Below are 20,958 nucleotides of genomic sequence, written 5' to 3'. Positions count from 1 at the left end.
AGTTCAGTTCAGTCGCTCAGTCGTGTCCGACTCTTTTCAACCCCATGAATCGCAGCATGTCAGGCCTCCCTGTCCATCACCAACTCCCGGAGTTCACTCACTCACATCCATCAAGTCAGTGATGCCATCCAGCCATCTCATCCTCTGTCATCCCCTTCTCCTCCTGCCCCCAATCCCTCCCAGGGACTGGTTGGATCTCCTTGCAGTCCAAGGGACTCTCAAGAGTCTTCTCCAACACCACAATTCAAAAGCATCAATTCTTCGGTGCTCAGCCTTCTTCACAGTCCAACTCTCACATCCATATATGACCACTGGAAAAACCATAGCCTTGAACAGAAGGACCTTTGTTGGCAAAGTAATGTCTCTGCTTTTGAATATGCTATCTAGGTTGGTCATAACTTTTCTTCCAAGGAGTAAGCGTCTTTTAATTTCATGGCTGCAATCACCATCTGCAGTGACTTTGGAACCCCAAAAAATAAGTCTGACACTGTTTCCACTGTTTCCCCATCTATTTCCCATGAAGTGATGGGACCAGATGCCATGATCTTCATTTTCTGAATGTTGAGCTTTAAGCCAACTTTTTCACTCTCCACTTTCACTTTCATCAAGAGGCTTTTTAGTTCTTCTTCACTTTCTGCCATAAGGGTGGTGTCATCTGCATATCTGGGGTTATTGATATGGACATGACTTTGAGTAAACTCTGGGATGGACAGGGAGGCCTGGTGTGCTGCAGTCCATGGGGTTGCAAAGAGTCAGTCACCACTGAGCGACTGAACTGAACTGATAGGAAAGAAAGTAGGCTGAGCTCCCATCAGACTTGGACCAGGATTAGAGAAGAGCCAGGGAAGAGGGCAGGGAAGGACGGAGCCCAGTCCTTTGAGGTCACACATCCAACCACAGACAGACTCCAAAGTCAGGCCTCTGGGGCAGCTGAGACCCCAAACAAAGATGTTCATTGAGAGCACAGCAGGACCCGTCAGGAGTTGGGGGCTGTCGGGCTGCCCACCAGCTCCAGGTGGGGTGGCTGCGGGGTCTCCTCTCCTCCCTGTAGCTGGCTGGGAGCCACACTGCTGGTCTCAGTCCCAGGGGCCTCTGTTTCACCCCGATACCACTGGCCAAAGCTGGGGGGGAAGCCAAGAGGTGCTTTGAGCCTGGCTGCCAGGGAGGTCAAGTACAGGGGCTGAGGGGAGCAGGGGGTGCTGTAAAAAGGGGACCCAGAGCAAGAAAGGGCAGCACGAGGCAGGGGGCAGTAAAGGGACCACCAGAGGAGCAGGAGGGTATGGGCATGCTGCTCGCTTAGGGCAGCAGGAGGGAAGGTGGGCCCCTCCACCCTCCACCCCCACCACATTCGTCCTTCCCTTCCTCAACATACAAACTCCGTATTCTGGACTCAGGGGCTGGGGGTTCAGAATGGTCTCCCTTATCGCTGGAGAGCAGGAGCCATGAGCCATCATCATCGTCACTGAGGCGGAGAAGAGCAAAGAGAGGAGAGGAGACGTGAGGGTCCTTTATCAAGGCCCTGAGGGCCAAGGGGAGTCCACTATGTTCAGCCTTCTGTGCAGCCCCCAGAAGCAGGAAGGGGAGGACAGAGCGACTTTGGGGCCCCCAAAGCTGGAGTGAAGGAAACTGGATCACTCTGCTGTGCGCCTGAAACTGTCACGCAACACTGTTAATCCACCATACGCCAACATAAAATAAAAAAAAGGAAAAGCTGGAGAGAAGGGAAATCTGGGGAGACAGAGGACATCTTAGGGCGCTTTTATTTTCTAGCCAGATACATAGCAGGCCGTGGACAGAGCCTACAGCTACAGCCTTCACTTTACCTGCCTGAGAACAGATGCAGCCAAGACAAGAAACCAAAGAAACCGAAAACCGACTGTGGAGAAGCAGAGCCAGGATGTGCAGCGAGCAGGGCAGGTAGGAGCAGCTGTGATCCAGCGAGAAGGCGGCGGGCTCAGCACGGCAGACTTGCGGGTGGGTGGGGGGGTGACCAGGCCAGGTTAGCAGGTTCCAGAGGTGGCTAAGCTAGGTGACAAGTGCAGTCTGAGGCAATGGGTTCAGAAGGTGACCAGGCTCAGTGGGAATGGAGGCCGGGACTTACCTGCTCTCTGCTTCCTCTGGAGTCCCTAACATTTTGGCCTTGATCTTCTTCCGCTGCTTCTTGACAGCTACCTTCATGGCTTCGAGCAGAAGCCCAGGGACCCGGTGGGCTGTGAGCAGCTCCCTACAGAGGAGGAGGAAGGGCAGAGACAAAGCAGTGGGGATGCTAAGAATAGGTCTAGACTCAAGTACCTGTGCATGTTGTTCCCCCTTTTGGGAACGCTCTGCCTTGCTAACCCCTCCGCCCCTAAGCTTAGGTGTCACCCCTCCTGGGAGTACTTCCTTGACAGCCGCTGCTGCTGACCCTCAGCACTGGCCCTCCCCGGTATGAAAGAAGATCCAAGAGGACAGGGACTATGTGACTCCCGTCCTCCAGTGCCCAGCATGGTGCCTGGCACACGACACCATGGACGTATCAACCACTCAAAGAATGAGGCGGGTGAACCGAGGCCAGGGAACAGGTGCGCCTGGCGCCCCCGAGCCTCTGGGCCCTGCCTGGCGCCCTCACCGCTGGAAGTAGGCCAGCTCCTCCTTCAGCAGGAACACGTTGGCTTTGAGCTCATTCCGCTCCTGAAGGATCTGCTGAACCTCCTCTCGACTGAAGCCGCACTGCCCTGCCTTGGCGGGGAGCCCTGGCGGCAGCGGGGCATCCGCCTGTGGAAGGACAGGCTTGGTCAGTGGGCGCCTCGGTTGGACAGGGACGCGAGAGGACTGGCAGGGAGCCTTGGGAGGCCAGGGCGCTACCAGGGGTGCCAGGCCGGGGCTCTGGCTGAGAGTAGGGGCAGAGGCCGGCTGGTGGCGCACACTCGTAATCACCTTCTAGCTAGCCTGTTGGCCCTGCTACTCAGTACAGCAAAACTTTCCCGAGTGCCCACCAAGAGCCGGACCGTTCTCTCATAGGGCACTCACCGGGTCCTCGGGGGTCCCCGGGGCTCTTGTACCCGCGGTCGCGTGCTCGGACTCCCGCCTCTGCTGGCACTCGGGCCCCGCGGCCTGGCCCTGAACCGGTTCTGGAGGCGGCTCCACGGCCGCTTCGCGCTGCTGCTCTCGTTCGCTCTCGCGGTCCCGCGCGGCGCGTAGCTGGGTTTGTACCGCGGCCAATTTCTGCCGCAACTCCGCATTCACCAGCAGGAGGCGCTGCAGCTGCTCCTGCAACTGTGGGCGGAGCCAAGGGGCTGGTGGGCTGGGCGCCTGAGGGCCTGCAGGGCCCGCCCCCGGCACATCCCTCCACCCCGCCCTCACCGCCTCAGTCTCCTGGCTGCGCTGCAGCAGGTCGCGGTTGTACGCCCGGAGTTCGTCCCGCTGGCGGTCGGTCACCTCCTTGAGCTGCCGCAGCAGAGCGCGCTCCTCTGAGGAAGGGGCGTTCTCAGCGGCGGGCCCGCGAGACGGGGAGCCCTGAGCCGCCCCGACCACGGAGCCCTGCAGGCCCGCACTCACCCTGTGGTCCAGAGCGCAGCTCTCTGCGGAGGCGCTCGTTCTCCTCTCTCAGCCGCCGCAGCTCGAGTTCCGCCTGCTGTGCGGATACCTGCAGCTGGGAAGGCAGCGCTGTTAAGGTCAGCCCCCGCTGGCCCAGGCGGGCGGCTGGGGAAGGGCGCCATGACTTACCGAGTCCGGGGCGGGCCCCACGGCCGCCTTTTCCAGGAGCTCCAGCGCCTGCACCACCAGCGGAACGAGTCCGGCTGCGGCCTCTGGCCCGAAGCGGCGCGCCAGCTCCTGCAGCTCAGCGCCCAGGGCCCCCGCTAGGTGGTACACGAGCTCTGCGGCCGTCCCCGATCCCGCGGCCACCCGAGGCCCGCAGCCATGCGCCCCAGGCACCGCCCTTCTGGGCTCCATGTCCCCCGAAGGCGACCAGGGCTGCGACACCCTCCTCCCCCAACTGAGGCAGGAAAAAGCCAATCAGTCCTGGCCCAGGAAGCGGCTTAGGACAGTAGAGGGCGGGGTAGGAGCGACAAGGGAGGAGCAACTCAAGGAAAAGGCTGTAAGAGTCTCAGGGCCCTGTTAAAGCCCCCAAGGTCACAGGAAGTAGGACATTCCGGCCAGGCGTCCAGGAGCTGAGGCCCAGGGCTGTTAAGTGGTCACTTTCGTCAAGCCCTCCCCAGTGTCCACACCAGGCTCCACCCCTGTGTCTAGAGTCATGGGGCCTGACTTGGCTGCCAACTCTCCAGCCCAGAGGTGAGAGGTAGGCGGGCTGTCACTGACCTCAACCAGCGGAAGCCAACTGTCCAGCCATGTGCCTATTTCCAGGACAGGCTGAGAGTGACACAAAGCTTAAGGGGCTAAGCTGGGCTCTGCAGCTACAGAGAACAAGCCAGGAGCTTCTACACTCAAAATAGTGACTGCTGTGAGAGATGCTGCTGAAAAGCAGTGAGCATTTACAAGTATTTTGGGAAAAACTGTTGGGAAAAACTGGCAAATGTGGTCATAGCAGCAGGGGTATGAAAGCCCAACTTCCCTTCAGCTCACTGAGCTTAGAGGATATTTATCCCCACAGCTCCGAACAGGGGGACTCAAGGCTCAGTCCAGCAGCTTGCTGTGAACACGTCCAGCTTCTGCCATCCCTACATCCAGAATCTGAGCTCAGGGGAAAAAAAGCTTCAAAACCTCCTATTTATACAAAATTTATTATTATACTTTTTCACAATTACAAGTCACCAGGAGGTCAACAACATCACAAGCACAGAAGAGAGGAAAAAGGGGCCAAGCTGCTGAATATCACCAGCTTGTCTGTGGGGCCACAGGCTCTAGCCTTGACCAGAAGGCTGGAGCAAGAGGTGAGGAGACGACTATGCATAGAGGTCCTCTCGGTCCGCAGAGTAGACCTCGCCCTCCTGCAGGAGAGCGAAGTTGAGGAAGTGGGAGGGCCGGTGCACCTCATGGTAGAACTCTTTGGGGTTTGCCAGCTGTAGCTCGTACTTCATGTTGGGATCATGCCGGACACCTTGGAGGAGAAGGAAGAGGCCAACGTTGGCAAGGTCCACCTGCCTCACCCAGCCTGGGTCCCTGGGCCATCTCTAAACCAGAATCTGGGCCCAAGTGCTAAGGGCGGTAGCCTAACCTCATGCCCACTTTCCTGTGCACCCCTGCCCCCAGCCCACACCCTGCCCCACACACCCATGAAGTTGTAGTTCCATGAGGACTGGGCAGGGACCATAAAGAAGCCAAGGAAGCGGTCCGACAGTAGCATCTGGACCCTCTCGTAGTGCGAGGGTAGGTAGCCTTTGGGGTTGTTGCCCTTGTCTGTATTCTGGCGGCCCCATTCATAGCCACTGGGGGTCAGCTTGTAGGCTGTCAGGGTGCAGGAGCCTGGTGTGAAGCTGGAAGAGAAATGAAGACAGAGTCAGAGCTCAGGCCACCATTCTGGGCCCTGGCCACAATGCCTCCCATCACCCTTCCTCCCAAGGGGGCTCAAGCCCACCTGCAGGTGATGATAATGGTCTTCTCGCCATCCCAAGATGGGTTGTCAGCCATGATCTTAGCATGGGTGGTGACATCCTGGGGTGACAGCTGGGGAGACTCGTTGGGCTGAGTATGGATCCAACCTAAGGGTTCCATCTCCTATAGGAAGAGCGGTGGAAAGCTCTTTAGGGCCCAGGAATCCCACCCATGAGAGTAAAACCTCTGCCTTCCCTCCACCACCCCGAGAGCAGGATGCCGCAGCTCTCCCACTTCCTCCACTAACCTTGAGGTACTCGTGCTGGGGCAGCTGGCCAGGCAGGTGCACAGTCTGGTGAGTGCCCCACTGTGGTACCATCACGATGCAGCGGATCTCCTTCACCTGGGGGTTATCTGGTGGGCTCACCCCATACAGGTATCCTGCAATCTGGAGACAAGGGGGTCAGGAACCAAAGAGATTCTTAGAACCAGCTTAATTCCCTTCTCCAGGAACAAGGTCAGAGTTCCCCAAAATGTGGCCAGAATCTCCTACATCAAAAAAGCCTGGGGGTACTTATTCAAAATGTTAAACATGGACCTCATCTCAGACTTAATCACATCAGAATCTTGAGTGGGGTCCAGGACTCGGCATTGCTCACACATTCCCCAGTTGATTATTTAAGTATTTAAGCACAGTATCCATAAACAAATGAGCACACGAGCACACAGATCAGGCATTCAACAAGCAGTACACATCTTTAAACCCAGCACTCCACAGCACTTTTTCCACCCTCGGTTTCTCTTCAAAACTACCTTCAAACTCTTTGCCCAATCTTTTAGTTATCTTTTATTTCTTCCTGTTTTTGTCTTTTGTGGTACTCTTTGTCACTCACAAGTTAATCATTTTGATGATGGTTTTGTGCTGTATATCTTATTTAAGATTATTCCATCACTAAGACAATAAATATTTTCTTCTAATAACTAGAGTTTAGTATTTTACATCCAGATTTTTATTCCACCTGGATTTTACTTCTGTAAGTGCTACAAAGTAGGGATCAAGTCTCCCTTTGCTGACTATTTCAATATCATAAAACACAATCCCACAGATAAAGTGGAATCCTCAAGTGATACACCTGATTTACTGTATACACATGAATCTGTTTCTGACTGTATGATACTTCTTTCCAATAACTTCTAGGCCAATCACACATCCTCCTCTCAATTGCCATAGCTTTAAAATGCTTTGGTATCTGGTGGGGGCCAAAACCTTCCTCCCTGTTTTGGCTATCCTTACATATACTTTACTCATGCATGAATTTCAAAACCATCACCTCCAGTTCCAAGAAATGTCAGGTGAGTTTTAGGCTCATAAATGCTTAGCACACACTGTGGCCTAGATGGACAAACACACTCACTTGGGCCCGAAGGTCAGATATGCAGATAAACTTCTTAAGTACGTTTTTGGGAAGGATATAGGTGTACCCAGTCTCCTTGATGTCATCAGATGAAACATAGATGTGATTGGTCCTTAGGTGCAGGTTGGCAGCAGAGATGGCCCTAAAAACAGGCAGGGAATGTTGGCATTTTTCAACTCAAGCACTTCATGCGGCACCAGCAGGCCTTCCCATCCCCACCCGTCTTGCCCTATGTACTACCTGACCCTCCATTCAGTCTTAGAGGAGAAAGTCTGGGTCTCGTAGTTGCTGGTGGTGGAGGTGATTATTTCATCACCATGCTTGTTGACAGTGCGGGTCTGGGTTGCAGTGAGCTGCGACTGTTCCTTGGTCTGCTTCTCAATCTCAGCGATCTGCTGCCGCTGCTGTGATGGCGCTGAGATCTCCATCCCCAGGATGATGTCCCGAATTTCTGACTGTGTCAGTGATGCCACATTCACACTGTGGGGACAGTGTGAGTCACACCACAATGATCCTTTCCCTTGGTCACTTATGCCCCTAACTGCAAGCATGTTAACTGGGTGAGAAACGGAGCCCATGTGTACCCTGACCCCTGACAATCCTAAGTGATACTTACACAGCAAGTGTGAAGTGGAAATACACTAATATGGATCAGATTTGTCACATCCCAGGCTGACCCTGTGCCTGTACACCTTTTGACCATGCTCAAACCAGATTTAGCAACCACACCTCCCACTCTACCTCAACAAAAAGTGCCCTAAAACTGGAAAAACTTTCAAACACGAAAATCCTGAAACAAGTTCTCAATCAGAGTTGACACGTCAGCCACCCTTACCAGTATCTGGAAATATATGGACATTTTTGGTTGCAAAAATGGCAGGGAAAGAGAAAAAAGGAAAGTGTGTGTATGTGTTATTAGCTGTGCTACTGTGGGGTCTGGGATGGGTCTGGGATGTGAGAACTTCTTGGACTGCATGGGCAGTAAAGAAACACCCTGCTCAAAATGGCAACAGTTCCTCTGCTGAGGAACAGTGCCCAAGAGTCAGCTTGAGCCCTGAGACATGGACACTTCCTGTACCATCAGAAGATACTACCTATAGGCATCTCCATGACAGTTTCTTGAGAATTGTCTCGACTTAAAATGTTTCAAAAATCCCAGAAACCATACACTGAGCCTCCTGTTTCACCCCCTGCAGCTCTCCTCTGTAGCCCCCACCCCTGCTCACTTGTTTTTCTTGCCGTAGTCAGCCAAGATAAGGTCCTTGAGCTGCACCTCCACCTTGATCCACTCCTCGTCGGTCAGAGTGGGCCAGATGTGGTGCGGCTCTGTGATGGTGGTCTTGTCTGGCTTCAGGATCACCTTCGCGCGGTCGTTGTTCACGTGCAGGGCACGCAGGATCAGGATGAGGCGGGAGAAGGCCTGCGGAGAGGTGTGGCGGCGTGGGGTCAGCAACTGGACGCTCTTCCCTCTCCTCCAGCCCATCCCTTCGGAGACTCACCCCTAAGGGGTCCCCCTCACCAAAGACAGGGGCACTGGCTCATCCACAGGTGGATGAGGTGAAAATAAGCCCCCAAGAGGCCTGTGAGAAAGCTAAGGCACAGGACTTTCTTGTGATCCCAAACCCACTCTTCTCAGTGACGCTCCCAGCAAGGTGATTTCATACCGTGTAAGATGAGATAGTCTTGAGCCAGTCATCATAGAGGTTAAAGAGAACCATCTGCGGCTCAGTGGCTTTAAGGATGAGATCCCCAAACTTCTCCACCTTGAGGCAAGCCTGGAAGGGGAGCTGGAGCTCTGATCCTTTAATCACAATATTGGGGAAGTCCAGCAAGTGCACCTGAGACAAGATCAAGTCCAAGTTTAGAAACAGAGCCAGCAGGTCTCAGCCCTCTTCCTTCTATTCATTCACCACCTCTCACCTCCAGTGGATCCAGCATGCCTTTCCTAGTGACAATGATCTGCTTGGGCTGCTCCTCCACGGGCAGAGATCGGATCAGAGCAGCCACCTCCTCAGCTGTCTTCCATTTAGCCAACTAATAAACAAGAAAGGAGGACAGGGAAACTGAGTCTCTGCCCTCCCAGGTCAGATAGAACAGAACATCCCAGTCTTGAAACACTTACCCTTACCCTATGTTTCTACTGTATGCTACTAACTGTTAGGTACTCAAGAGCTATAGAAAAAATGTCCAATTGTCTTGCCCCAAAGGATGTTTCAACCTAGCTGGCCAGAGAAAACTCACACAAGCTACTGTTTGACGATATACACACTATGTCAGGGACAAAAGAAACAAAGGCTAAAGTTCACAAAAAGTTGCACAAAGAAAGAAGTCTTGAGGATTGAGTAAGACAGTGATTAACAGAGCTAAGAGAAGAGTTAATTCTAACAAAGCCACAGAGGCGTAGATGTTCACCAGGGTTTGGGATACCAGGATCCTAGACTGACTGCCAGAGGGGACATGCTACAGAGGACAAGAAACTGTGGCTGGACAAATGACAGCCTACCTAGATATTAAGTACCTAGAAAACCAGAGTTAACTTAGCAAGAAGTAAGGGGTTACTAAAGGCTTTGAGGTAGAGAAGAGATTTGGTGAAACCAACATTTTAAGAGTGTGTTCCCTTTAGAAAGATGATTTTTCATAGCCCTCTTCAAGATAGGTTAGAGACAGAAGATCCAGATAAATAACAAGGAACTACTGTATAGTACAGATAACTCACGAAGCAGAAAGCCCAGTTAGTGGGTGATGAAGGACCTCAATTATTCTTGGACTTCTTACAAGAACACTTCCCAAGTTAAGTAATTCAGGGGGAAAAGTGTAAATGAGATACCCTCAAACTTGCAAAGAGAGAAATAGGGAGATTCTCTCTCACACATCCACCCAATACCAAAGAATAAGAGGCAGCAAGGTTCTATAGCCTCTCTACCCTTTAACAGGCTCACCTGCCCCAAACGCTTCTGTCCAGCCCACACAGATGTGTGAATTATCTTGAGAAACAGCTGCCCTGTGCGTGGGTTGAAGATGAAGATGGCCCCATTGATGGGCTTGGTGGTCAAGTTCCCTTCAAAGGTCTAAAGAATGATTACATCAGTTATCACAGTCTAGACACAATCAGCCTGCCTTCCTTTCAGTATGCACACACTTGCCCAGTCACCCTCCCATAGGCATATACAAAGCCCCACACTCCCACATGCGTCTAACTCTCACCTTATGGATAGTCACTCTGTAGACATTAGTGTCATCCACAAACCAGATAATCTGGTTGGAGAAGAGCTCACCGTAGTTCTGAGAGGACAGATAGGGCTCAGTGGGCTCAGATGAATAGAGCTGCAGCCCCTTACGGATCCGTTCACGTAACACATACAAGGCAGGATTTGCCTTCATGATCTTGGCCATGGCCTGCTGTATGAGAGGCTTGCTGCCAGGGAACCAGTTTCCATAGGCACTGTGAAGGGGGAAGAGGCAAGAAAGATTAAGACCAGACTAGAAGTCCCAGGAACAGGACAAAATGCAAATACAGAGGAAGAAAAGACTGTTCGCCAGGCTGAGATGAAAATGTCTGATCATGTACACAGAGGCGAGGAAGAGTCAGTGACCCAGACGAGCAAACCGGCAAACCTCAGCAAACCAAAAAGCACATGCATACTGAAGTATGGGGTGGGGGAGGGATGAATTAGGAGGCTGATAACATATACACCACCGTATATGAAACAGAGAAATAACAAGGAACTACTGTATAGCACAGATAACTCAATACTGTGTAATAACCTATATGGAATCTGAAGAAAAACTGATACAGATATAACTAAGTCACTTTGCTGTGCACCTGACATTAACACAACACTGTAAATCAATTATAATTCAATATAAAATAAAAATTATCACTTGAATCATCTAAGACTAATAATAAAACTGACCCCCCTTGAAAAAAAAAAAAAAAAAATTAATGGGGTGGGAGAGAGGTTCAAGAGGGAGGAGCCATATGATATACCTATGACCAATTCATGCTGATGAATGGCAGAAACTAACACAATGTTGAAAAGCAATTATCCATCAACTAAAAATAAATGATTTTTAAAAATTAAAACAAAGTATGGGGCTGATGAAAAACACATGCTTTTGAGCCTCAACTTACCTATGCAGGTTATATGCCAGGTCAATGGCAATGAGCACACCAGTGGGCGAAGGGTAGATACTCATGTTGTCTGTGGTGTAGTCCAAGAACTTGGCCCGGGCATAACGCTCGATGTCATGGGAATCGTAGTCTCCCCAGCGCAACTGTATGTCAATCCAATACTTCTGAGTGGTGGTGCTATCCATCACATCCCTGAAAGTGGAGAGGGGTCAGGAGTCTAGGCTTCCAGAAGACACTGATATAACCAACATCCCCAGAACACCAAGAACTCTCAATCGCTCTGTCTACATCTTAAACCAACCTCTCTCCTATTCGAGATCAGCAAGATGCACCAGACAATCAGCAGACCTGGCTGAAGGTGTTGACAGAATCAGGGGGTAGCACTGGCTTCTAATTACAAAGAAAGGCAGCCAGGGACAATTTCAAAAGTAGTGCTGCTAGAAGAACAGTAAAATGAAGGTTCCCAGATGCCCAGGGCCCGGTCAGAAGGCACTTACTTAGAGTCAGCCAGCAGTGAGGGCCGGGAGACATTCCACTTATAGGATGCAAACAGCAGGATATCTGCACAGGAAGAATTCATCTTATAGGACTTTCGGGGGTGGATTGTCTCCTTCTGAACTGTCTCGATCTCCAGTGCATCCAGTTCCTGATCAAACACCTGGAGGCGAAGGTGGAAAGGTTATGACTGATTATGGAAGCCCACCTGCAGTGGGGGCTGACAGAACTGAAGATAGTGGCGCAGCTGGGACCACAACAGAAGTCTCATCCTTGGAGCTCCAAGGGTGGATCTCCACACCCAAAAGAGCGAGTGAGCCAACTGGGCTTTCTGTGGCGCCTTTCCCCTCAATTCAGGCGCACCTGGCACAAGTCCATAACGATGCTCTCGTGGATCTTCTGCCACAAGTGAGCTCGAAAGATCTGGATGAGAGAGATCTTCAGGGTGGGGATCTTGCCGTGCATGAAGATACCGGTCAGGTCCAGCTGCACCTGAAAGCCCACGTACACCTGATGGGAGACAGGGAAGGACAGTAGAGACTGAGAGACTCTGGTTCTCAGGATATAGTTAAGGAGGGAGAACCCTTGCTTCAGTTTCCCATTCCCATTTCTACCAATCACACTCACGTTGGCTCGGTTGATGGTTGGGGACCACCAGAGGGTGAATCTCCGATTGGGAATCTGGTTCAATCCTGATCGCTGAGCATTGGTGAGCTTCTTCCACTTCATGGACTCCTCAAAACCACTGGCTTTCTCCCTGGGAAACAAAGAAATCAGGTAAAGTGATGTCCTGCCATCCCCCCAGAGCACTGCTGACCTCCTGGGGTGACTGTCTGGGAAACACCGCAGTAGAAAACAAAGGCACACAAGGGATGAATTCAAGAGAGCTGTGACATGTGAGAGATCACTGTAGAGAGAACAGGGATTTCCCTGGTGGTCCAGTGGTTAAGACTCCACACGTCCACTGCAGGGGGTGCAGGTTTCATCACTGATCAGAGAACTAAGATCCTGCAAGCTCTGTGGCACTGCCAAAAAATAAAAACCAACTAGCAACTCTAAGAAGAGAATAGAATCCTCACCAGAAAAGCCCCTCCCAGGTAGGGAAGTAAGTGCCCTTGAAGAGGGTGTGTTCCAGAATGCCTTCCACGCCACCCAGGGCCTGGATCATGTCTGTACGGTAGTTGTTCAGGTTCCAGAGCTTCCCATCATGCCGCTGATGTGTCCACCAGAAAGGGTTCTGCTTCAAAACCTAGAAGGCAAGGCAGGCCCAGTCAAGCTTCCAAGAGCCCACTGCCCCAGGTTTCCAGAACAGCCACAGTCCCCTCCAGTACCTGGTACTGCTTAAAGTCAGTTCGAACACGCCAGCCCTTATCATAAGCCAGCGTGTGCCTATCCTTCTGGAACAGAGTGTTGATTCGAGGAATGCCACGATCCCATGAATCTTCCAGATCTTCTAGGGTCAGTCGTCTGCCAAGGAGAAAAGATCAAACTTAAATACATACATGAAAAGTTCAGCATTCTTCCCTAGCCAAGGATAAAGATCGTCAGATATAGAACCTACTTCCCTGACTCCACAAAATACGGCATGCTCTGCCCTGACCTCTAGGCAGGGCTCAAAGGTCACCCCACCTCCTCTGAAGAACTGCTACACCCTTGTGGATGCCCACCTGTTCTGAGCAATGGCCTCTTGTCTCTTGAGTGCATACTCAGCCCAGACCCGCTGAGAATCAATGAACTCACTCTCCCATGGCTGTATGTAGCGATACAAATTGGGAATCAGCTGGTCTTCTTCATGGCTCATTCCTGAACGGAAGTGTGTGATACCTACATCTGTCTGCTTGGACCACCTGTTCGGGAGCACAACCAAGATTAGAAGAAAAACAAAGGCTAAACATAAAGAAACATCCCCTTTTCCTCAGGGTCTAGCAAGATTCTTAGCAAAGTCCTACCTGAGGTCAGACTGGGGAATGAGCACATGGCCCATTGAGAGCATGCCAAGTCCACCCAACTCTTTAGGGGTGTAGAAAACGACAGGGGGGAATCGACTCGGCATCTTGGAGTTGAGGCCAATCTTGATTCGTGTCTGGATCTTGTTCTCACACTTCACCAGCAAGTCCAGGAGCTCCTGGGTGTTTACCACAGCCTCTCGAAAGTATGTCATAAGGCCAATAAGAGCTGTGTTCCACTTATTCACAATCTGAAGACAGTGGGGAGAAAGTAAATTATCAATAAGTCCTTATAGGGAGAGGGCGTGTGGCTGGGAATCACTAGATACAATTGGCTAAATTCTCTCTAGTTCTCAAGAAAGAGCTGAGCTCAATGTCATTAGCGAAGTGTGTATAAATCAAAATCACTATGAGATATACTTAACACCCATTGGAATGGCGATGAGTGACTGACAAGTATTAGCACGGATGTGAAGAAAATATTATCATATACCGCTAGTGGGAATATAAAATAGTATAGCCACACTGAAACAGCCTGGCAGTTCCTCAAAAGATTAAACAGAGTGACCCAATAACCCAGGAATATACCCAAGAGAAATAAAAACTTATGTTCACACAAAAATGTGTACATGGAGTTCCCTGGTGGTCCAGTGGTTAAGAATCCACCTGCCAATGCAGGGCACAAAGGTTTGCTCTCTGCTCCAGGAAGATTCCACACGCCACAGGGCAACTAAGTCCATGTGCCACAACTACTGAGGCTGAGCTCTAGGGCCCAAGCTCTGCAACAAGAGAAGCCTCTGCAATGGGAAGCCCACACACAACCAGAGAGTAGCCCTCGCCTGCTCCAACTAGAGAAAGACCATGCACAGCAGTGAAGACCCAACACAGCCTAAATAAATACATTAATTAAAAAGTCACATTAAAAATGTGTATACAGATTGTTCATAAAAGCATTATTCATAATAGCCAGAAAATAGGAAATCCCCAAATGTCCATCTACTGACAAAATGTGGTACAACCATATAACAAAATATTATTTATCCATGAAAAGGACTGAAATACTCATACATGCTATAACATGGATAAACCTTGAAAACATGCTAAGTGAAAGAAGCCAGATGAAAAAGGTCATATCCATGGGCCACTTATAGTAAACGTCCAGAATAAACAAATCCATATAGACAGAAAATAAGAGGGACTTCCCTGGTGGTCCAGTGGTTAAGAATCCACCTGACAACGCTGCAGATGCGGGTTTGAATCCTGATTGGGGAACTAAAGTCCCACATGCTGTGGAGCAACTAAGCCCCAGTACTGCAACTGCTGAGGCCGCGTGCTCCAGAGCCCACAGGACATAACATGTGCACCAACGAAAGAGCCCGCATGATGCGACGAATCTGTCATGTGCGGCAACCAAGACCCATGAGCTGCAAGTGCTGAGCCTGCATGACGCAGCTACTGAAGCCCACAGGCCCTAGAGCCTGTGCTCCACAAGAGAAGACACTGCAATGAGAAACTCACCCACTGCAACCAGAGCAGCCCTTGCTCACTGCAACTAAAGAAAGCCTACACAGCAACAAAGACCCAGCACAGTCAAAAACAGACAGAAACAACAGATGACGGAATTAGTAGACAGACCTACAGCATTTATAATTATGCCTGAATATATAAGAAAAACATGAACATAATGAGGAGAGAAATAGTTGTTAAAGACCCAAATGAAACTTCAGGAGATAAATATTTCAGTATCTGAAAATTTAAGATATATTGATGAGATTTACAACATTTTAAAGCTTCAGAAGAAAATAATGAAGGCAAAATAAATACTTTTCCTGACAAGCAAAAGCAGAGCATATTCACTGCTAGTAGACACTTACTACAAGCCATGTTAAAGGAAATTCTTCCAGCAGAAAGAAAATACCAGATGGAAATGTGGATCTACATAAAGTCATGAAGAACACCAGAAACAGTATGTGGGTAAAAAGACATTTTTTCTCATTTTGTAATTTCTATAGAAGATTAAAAGGCTGTTTAAACCCCAAAGAGCAACAATGTATCACTATGTTTATAATATAGGTACAGCCAACACTACAAAGAATGAGGGGAAAATAAAAGTAAACGACTTACTGTAAGGTTATCATACGATATGTGATGACAAGTGCTCATAGTAAGACAGAGATGTACACTGTAAAACCTAGAGCCACCAAAAAACCAAAGAACCGTAGCTAACACTCAAAGAGTAGAGATAAATTAAAATCATACCCAAATCCCCACTTAATCCAAAAGAAACTTGGAAAATTAGTTACTCAAGTTTTCTTGGGTCTCTTTCACAGATTTATGTTATGAAACCTTTGTTTTTCTCATGTTTAAAAAATAAGTTAAAAAGAAGGCAGGAAAAGAGGGAAAAAACCAGAACAACGAACAGACGGCGGATTTAAACTCAACCATACTGACAGTTATCTCAAATTTAATTGGAGTGTTTAGACTACTCGTATGGCAAAGACTATTCAAATGAATTTAAAAAGCAAGAACCAACTAAGTGCAATCTGTAAGAAGTTAACTTTAATTATAATGACACAGCTTAAAAGTATAAAGATGGAAAAAGACATTCATGCACACACAAAACAAAGCTAAAGGGGTAGTACTGATACCAGACAATGTAGACTTTAGAGCAGAGAATATTACAAGGAACAAAGGACACTTCATGATGACAAAGGAGTCAATTCATTAAGAAGATATGATAATTCTAAATATACTGCCTACTTAATAACATAGCCTTAAGATATATGAAGCAAAAAAAAAAAAAAAAATGATGGACCTGTTGAAACACTAAGACTCAAAGAAAACAAATGATATAATGATGCCCAAGGGTATGGACTCTATATGCTTTGTCAGGGTGCCAAGAGTGCTGCTTCTACCTACTGAAATGTCTATGTGTACACCAGCTGCAAAGTTAATTTCTAATTCCAGCTGTGTCTTCAGGTACATGATAACAGCATTCCACCTGGCACACACCTTGGTCATCACTCATATGCAGGTTTCTGAAGAAAAAAGTGTGTCTCAGTGAGATGGCTCCCTACTCCCCCAAACCTGGTGATCTCCTGATGACTCACTGCTTTCCATCTGCAAGCCAAGTATGTTTGTTCAACTTTCACTACATATTTAAAAGATACCAGAGCAGTCTAAATTTCAGACATCCTTTCATGCTCAAAAAAAGTATAAATTTCTGGGAAAATGTCATGTGTCTCTATATTATAAGCTTAAATGAGTTTAATAAAGTGAATGGTATCTCTGAAGCCAAAAATAAAAAGAGGAACCTGGAGGGGGAAATAAATCCACAACTTCCAACACTCTTTCAGTAACTGACAGAAATAGGCAAAAGAAAAAAAAAAAAAAAAGACATTAAAGGACTTGAACAACTTACAGAACCTAAATGACATCTGTAAAATCCAACAATAGCAGAATACAGATTCTTTTTCAAGTACACAGGAGACAGTCACCACATAGGCTAAACCGTAAAACAAGTCTACATTTGAAAAACTAAGATAATAAAGATCTGACCGTAATAGAATTAAACTAGACACCAATAACATAGAAGTATCTGGAAAAACACCTCAATATTTGAAAATTAAACAGCATACTTCTAAATATGGATAAAATAAGAACTCACAAGGGAAATCAGAAAACATTTTTAACTGAACAAAAAGGAAATCCTAACAAAATTTGAGGGATGCAGCTAAAGCAGTGCTTAAAAGGAGATTTTTCAGCACTAAGTATGTCCATTAAAATGAAAGGTCCAAAATTGTCATTTAACCTTTACTTTAACAGACTGCAAAATGAAGAGCAAATTAAACCCAAAGTAAGCAAAAGAACAGAACCAATGAAATAGGAAAGAGAAAAAGTAAAATTAAACAAAACCAAAAGCAATTTTTGAAAAAGATGAATTAAAAAAGAGAATAAACTAAAAGTTTATTCCAAAAGATATAATCAAGGTTTTAAGGCAAGGAATGTTTGTCAGACAATTGTTGAAGTGAAAGATCACACTGGCTGGAGTTATGATAGGTATCAGCCTTGAGCAAACAGTATTCAGGACAGGCAATACTAAGTGACCCAAGTGAGGTAACAGCCTGAACCAAGTCACAAAAGCAAAACCGAGCATCTGAGCAATAGACCTACAGAAGCACCTGGGGGCCAGAACGGGCTAGATCTGGGAGTAAAGCAAAGAGACATCAACAGGATACCTGACGCTTAGTAATAAGTTCTCTGACTGTATTTGGCCCTTGGAATCACAAGCTGCACGGTTTGTATCACAGAACACCCCAGTTCTGCTGTAGCTACCAGTGCTGTATTTCGGTAGGCAATAAGTATGAATTCCCAGACAGCATCATGTTTCTTTAAGAACAGCAGCAGTTTCCGGGGATGAGTGGAAGCAAGAAGGAAATGACACTGAGTGATTCTATGTACCATGTACCATGGTTAAGAACTTCACATGTTATGTCTTCATAAATGAGACAAATTCAATGTACATAACCTGCACATCATAATACATGACCAACTTGGAATGTAATGTGGAAAAATAAAACTGATGTTAGGACAATGGGTTGCTGGTGTTTTATGGATTTTGTATTTAATTTTCTTTTTACTATAAATGAAAACATAACTATTAGAGAAATTAATTATAACTTTTACTGTATCCTTTTAAACCATGATATAGTAGAGACCAATTTTTTTTTTTCTATTTAAAACTAAATGTACGGCTGGGGTGGGGGCAGGGGAGACAAAGAGGCAGAGAGGTTTTTTACGGCATGAAAATTCTATGTTATTTTAGCAATGGATATGTCTTCCTATCGGCTTCCCAAGTGGCGCTAGTGCTACAGTCCACAGAGCTGCAAAGGGCGAGACACAACTGAGTGACTAAGCACGAGTATTCTTCTACATTTGCTCAGACCCAGAGAGTATATGCCATACCAAGAGTGAACCCCAAGGGAAACCTGGGGCTTTGGATGGCCATCATGTGTCAACGTAGGTTCACCTGTGGTAAAAATGTACCACTCTGCTGAGGAACGCAGGCGCACGGATTTTATGGGAAATCTTGGTACCTTCCTATTTTATTATAAATCTAGAACTGGTCTAAAAAAATGTTTATTAAAAATAATGTAAAATAAAAATCAAAACAAAAAAGGACAGAGAAATACACCTACTGCTAGGCAAAGATGTTTGTTTCCTCTTGGCTTTAGACTTTAAGTCATCTACACATGCTTAAAGGGACTCCCTGGTGAGAGGGAGAGAAGACAGGGAACACGACGGGAGTTCCTGTCGGTCCTCCAGAAGCTAAAGTTAGGTAGGTTGTACCGTATAGGTCAGGTGCTCAAACGTGGTATGTTGCTATTTTCCTTCTATTATTTCTGGCACTTACCGGAGTCTTGTTTAAATGTTCCAGTCTTATTTCATAGCCACTACTAGGACTGAAGGCCTCCTGGCTCCAAGCTTGGGCAAGCACACTGCCCATACATAAAGCAAGAATGCACCTAAAGCTGTAGCATCAGAAATGATTACAAATGAGTCCCCCATTTTACAGATGAGGGAACTGAGGCCCACAGTGGGTGCGTGACTTAACTCAGATCCCAACCAGTAACGTGGCAGAGCTAGGACTGAACCTAGTCTGACTCCCGAACCATTATTCTAACAACTACATCACACTGCCCCCCAACCTCTGGCTCTAACCTCTCACACATCCATTCCCTCGAACCCTGCCTTTCTTCCCCCAGGGCCACTCGTCTCTTCTGGTCTCGTCCTTCTCCCCGGCCCAATATCCAGGATTCCAATGGGGCCAGCACCTTTGACTCCCTGCATCCAGTCCCTCACAACGCCCCAGCAGCCCTCTGACAAAGGCCCCATCCTCAATCAGCACTAGAATCAATATACCTTCTCCAGCCCCTGGCTGAGTGCCTGAATAGCTGAGTCCTGGGAAGAAGCACTCACAGTTGTCTTCAGTCTCTTAAACCCCTCAGTGCACGGTTTCTTCAACAACTGAATCACACCTCACTGCTGTGCTCAAGTCCAACATCCTATGCCCCTCACTCCAGCCCTGGCAAAACTGAAAAAAGCAAGATTTGTTACAGCTTCCCACTATACTTTTCTACATTCACATCAATACCGACCTCCTTCTACTAGGTTCAGAGGATGCTTCCCTGTACCTACTCCTGCTGAGCGGACACCACTCCATCGCTTATCACCTCTCTGCTGCACTCAGAACGCTGCTGGCTCCCTACTGTGCACAGACTCCCATCACTCCCATTTAAAATACCTGCCCTGACTTCTATCTCCCTCTAGGTGGCGTCTCATGTCCCTCCTCCTCCAGCTGCTCTGGCAAACTGACAGTCCTTGGTGTCTCCACTCCCACACTTCCCATAAAGCCTCACCCACTGCAATCTGGCATCTCTCCCCACTATTTCTGAAACAGCTCTTGCTAAGGTCACCAATGACGTCCTGACTGCCAAATCCAATGGCTACTTGTCAGGCCTTATCTGACTGAAACACTCTTAGGCAACTGACACTGTTAAGTGCCTGTCCGGATTCTTGACAGGCTTGGCGCCCGTGGCCCGGCACTCGCCCAGTCTGGCCACACTGATGCTCAGTGCTCCCTAAGGTTTCAAACTCATACCTCTGCTCTTCTCGCTCCTTCCACTTTCCCCAGATAATCTTGCTCATCTTGAGCTTTCAACCATCGCCTTTATGCCGACAGGCTCTTAAACCTACATTTGCAATCCAGACATCTTCTCCAAGCTCCAGGCTGCAAAGTTATCTCCACCTGGACATCCTATAGGAACTTCTAAGTTCCCCCTAACCTCTTACTTTCTCATCTCATTTCTCTCCCTGGAGCTTCAAACCTGTAATACTTTTTTTTTCTTCAAACCTAAGAGGTACTGCTAAGAGGAACAAAATACATACACTTATATATGGATATATTTACCGTGGAACTGAAGAAATGTGATTTCAGTAAGTGTCTGCTGGAACCTCTATCTGGATGTTTTTAGGAACATCAAACTTCTTATACCCTAAACTAAATCCATTTATCTTCTTTCCTAAACACTCTCTTCTTCCTGTAGTCTTCCAGTTGGCGGCTCCATCATCCATCCAGTCACCCGTACCAAAAACTGAATGTTATTTTGACTTCCTTTCCCTCTGGCATGTCACCACAATCAAGCTCCGCTGACTTTTATCTACTAACTACTTATCAAATCTGTTCCCCCCATCCCTCTACATTCACTGTTCTCATCATTTTTATCTGGACTTCAGCAGAGCCCCCAAACCTCATCTTTCTTCCTATTCTTCTGAATCCACCTTCCCCACAGCTGCATGAGTGAACCACCTAACACAGAAACCAGAATAGTCACTCCCACGCTCAGGATCCTTATGGGATTAATGAGGCGGTAATGACCTCCATCATCTAGCTCTTACCTATTCCGCCTCCATCTCTTCCACAATTCTATTGCCCCAA

The 20,958-nt window shown here is 48.0% G+C and overlaps 2 protein-coding genes across 2 annotated transcripts in view; both read right to left on the bottom strand.

The window, feature by feature from the left end:
- Positions 1 to 913: 913 nt before the first annotated feature.
- On the bottom strand, positions 914 to 4,182 carry LOC120866226 (Rab interacting lysosomal protein). The gene is made up of 8 exons (XM_040243796.1): positions 3,706 to 4,182; positions 3,538 to 3,631; positions 3,343 to 3,449; positions 3,010 to 3,255; positions 2,609 to 2,754; positions 2,102 to 2,224; positions 1,373 to 1,462; positions 914 to 1,121 (listed from the first exon to the last, which is right to left on the bottom strand). Exons 1-8 carry the CDS (start codon positions 3,931 to 3,933, stop codon positions 977 to 979), a joined length of 1,179 nt encoding a protein of 392 aa, XP_040099730.1. The 5' UTR covers positions 3,934 to 4,182; the 3' UTR covers positions 914 to 976.
- Positions 4,183 to 4,702: 520 nt separating this feature from the next.
- Positions 4,703 to 20,958, bottom strand: part of PRPF8 (pre-mRNA processing factor 8) — a 30,685-nt gene continuing 14,429 nt past the window's right edge. The window contains exons 25-43 of the mRNA XM_040243794.1: positions 13,464 to 13,711; positions 13,182 to 13,361; positions 12,846 to 12,981; positions 12,594 to 12,763; positions 12,142 to 12,271; positions 11,878 to 12,024; positions 11,517 to 11,677; positions 11,020 to 11,211; positions 10,092 to 10,329; positions 9,827 to 9,955; positions 8,808 to 8,921; positions 8,552 to 8,725; positions 8,114 to 8,307; positions 7,128 to 7,367; positions 6,888 to 7,029; positions 5,780 to 5,920; positions 5,516 to 5,655; positions 5,212 to 5,414; positions 4,703 to 5,038 (exon numbers count right to left, since the gene is read on the bottom strand). Of these exons, the coding sequence (XP_040099728.1) occupies positions 4,884 to 5,038; positions 5,212 to 5,414; positions 5,516 to 5,655; positions 5,780 to 5,920; positions 6,888 to 7,029; positions 7,128 to 7,367; positions 8,114 to 8,307; positions 8,552 to 8,725; positions 8,808 to 8,921; positions 9,827 to 9,955; positions 10,092 to 10,329; positions 11,020 to 11,211; positions 11,517 to 11,677; positions 11,878 to 12,024; positions 12,142 to 12,271; positions 12,594 to 12,763; positions 12,846 to 12,981; positions 13,182 to 13,361; positions 13,464 to 13,711 (3,234 nt within the window). The 3' untranslated portion in view covers positions 4,703 to 4,883. The remainder of the gene's footprint in view (positions 5,039 to 5,211; positions 5,415 to 5,515; positions 5,656 to 5,779; positions 5,921 to 6,887; positions 7,030 to 7,127; positions 7,368 to 8,113; positions 8,308 to 8,551; positions 8,726 to 8,807; positions 8,922 to 9,826; positions 9,956 to 10,091; positions 10,330 to 11,019; positions 11,212 to 11,516; positions 11,678 to 11,877; positions 12,025 to 12,141; positions 12,272 to 12,593; positions 12,764 to 12,845; positions 12,982 to 13,181; positions 13,362 to 13,463; positions 13,712 to 20,958) is intronic.

Source organism: Oryx dammah, unplaced genomic scaffold (genome assembly GCF_014754425.2).
Source record: "Oryx dammah isolate SB20612 unplaced genomic scaffold, SCBI_Odam_1.1 HiC_scaffold_8, whole genome shotgun sequence".
Classification (NCBI taxonomy): domain Eukaryota; kingdom Metazoa; phylum Chordata; class Mammalia; order Artiodactyla; family Bovidae; genus Oryx; species Oryx dammah.
This window is presented reverse-complemented; position numbering and strand designations above follow the sequence as displayed.

Excerpts from the sequence above, each read along its gene's own strand:
- LOC120866226 (XM_040243796.1), bottom strand. The coding sequence starts at position 3,933 with ATGGAGCCCAGAAGGGCGGTGCCTGGGGCGCATGGCTGCGGGCCTCGG. Across the intron at positions 3,632-3,705 it reads TGGGGCCCGCCCCGGACTCG|CTGCAGGTATCCGCACAGCA; the intron begins GTAAGTCATGGC and ends CTGCCTTCCCAG. Across the intron at positions 3,450-3,537 it reads GCTGCGCTCTGGACCACAGG|AGGAGCGCGCTCTGCTGCGG; the intron begins GTGAGTGCGGGC and ends CCCCTTCCTCAG.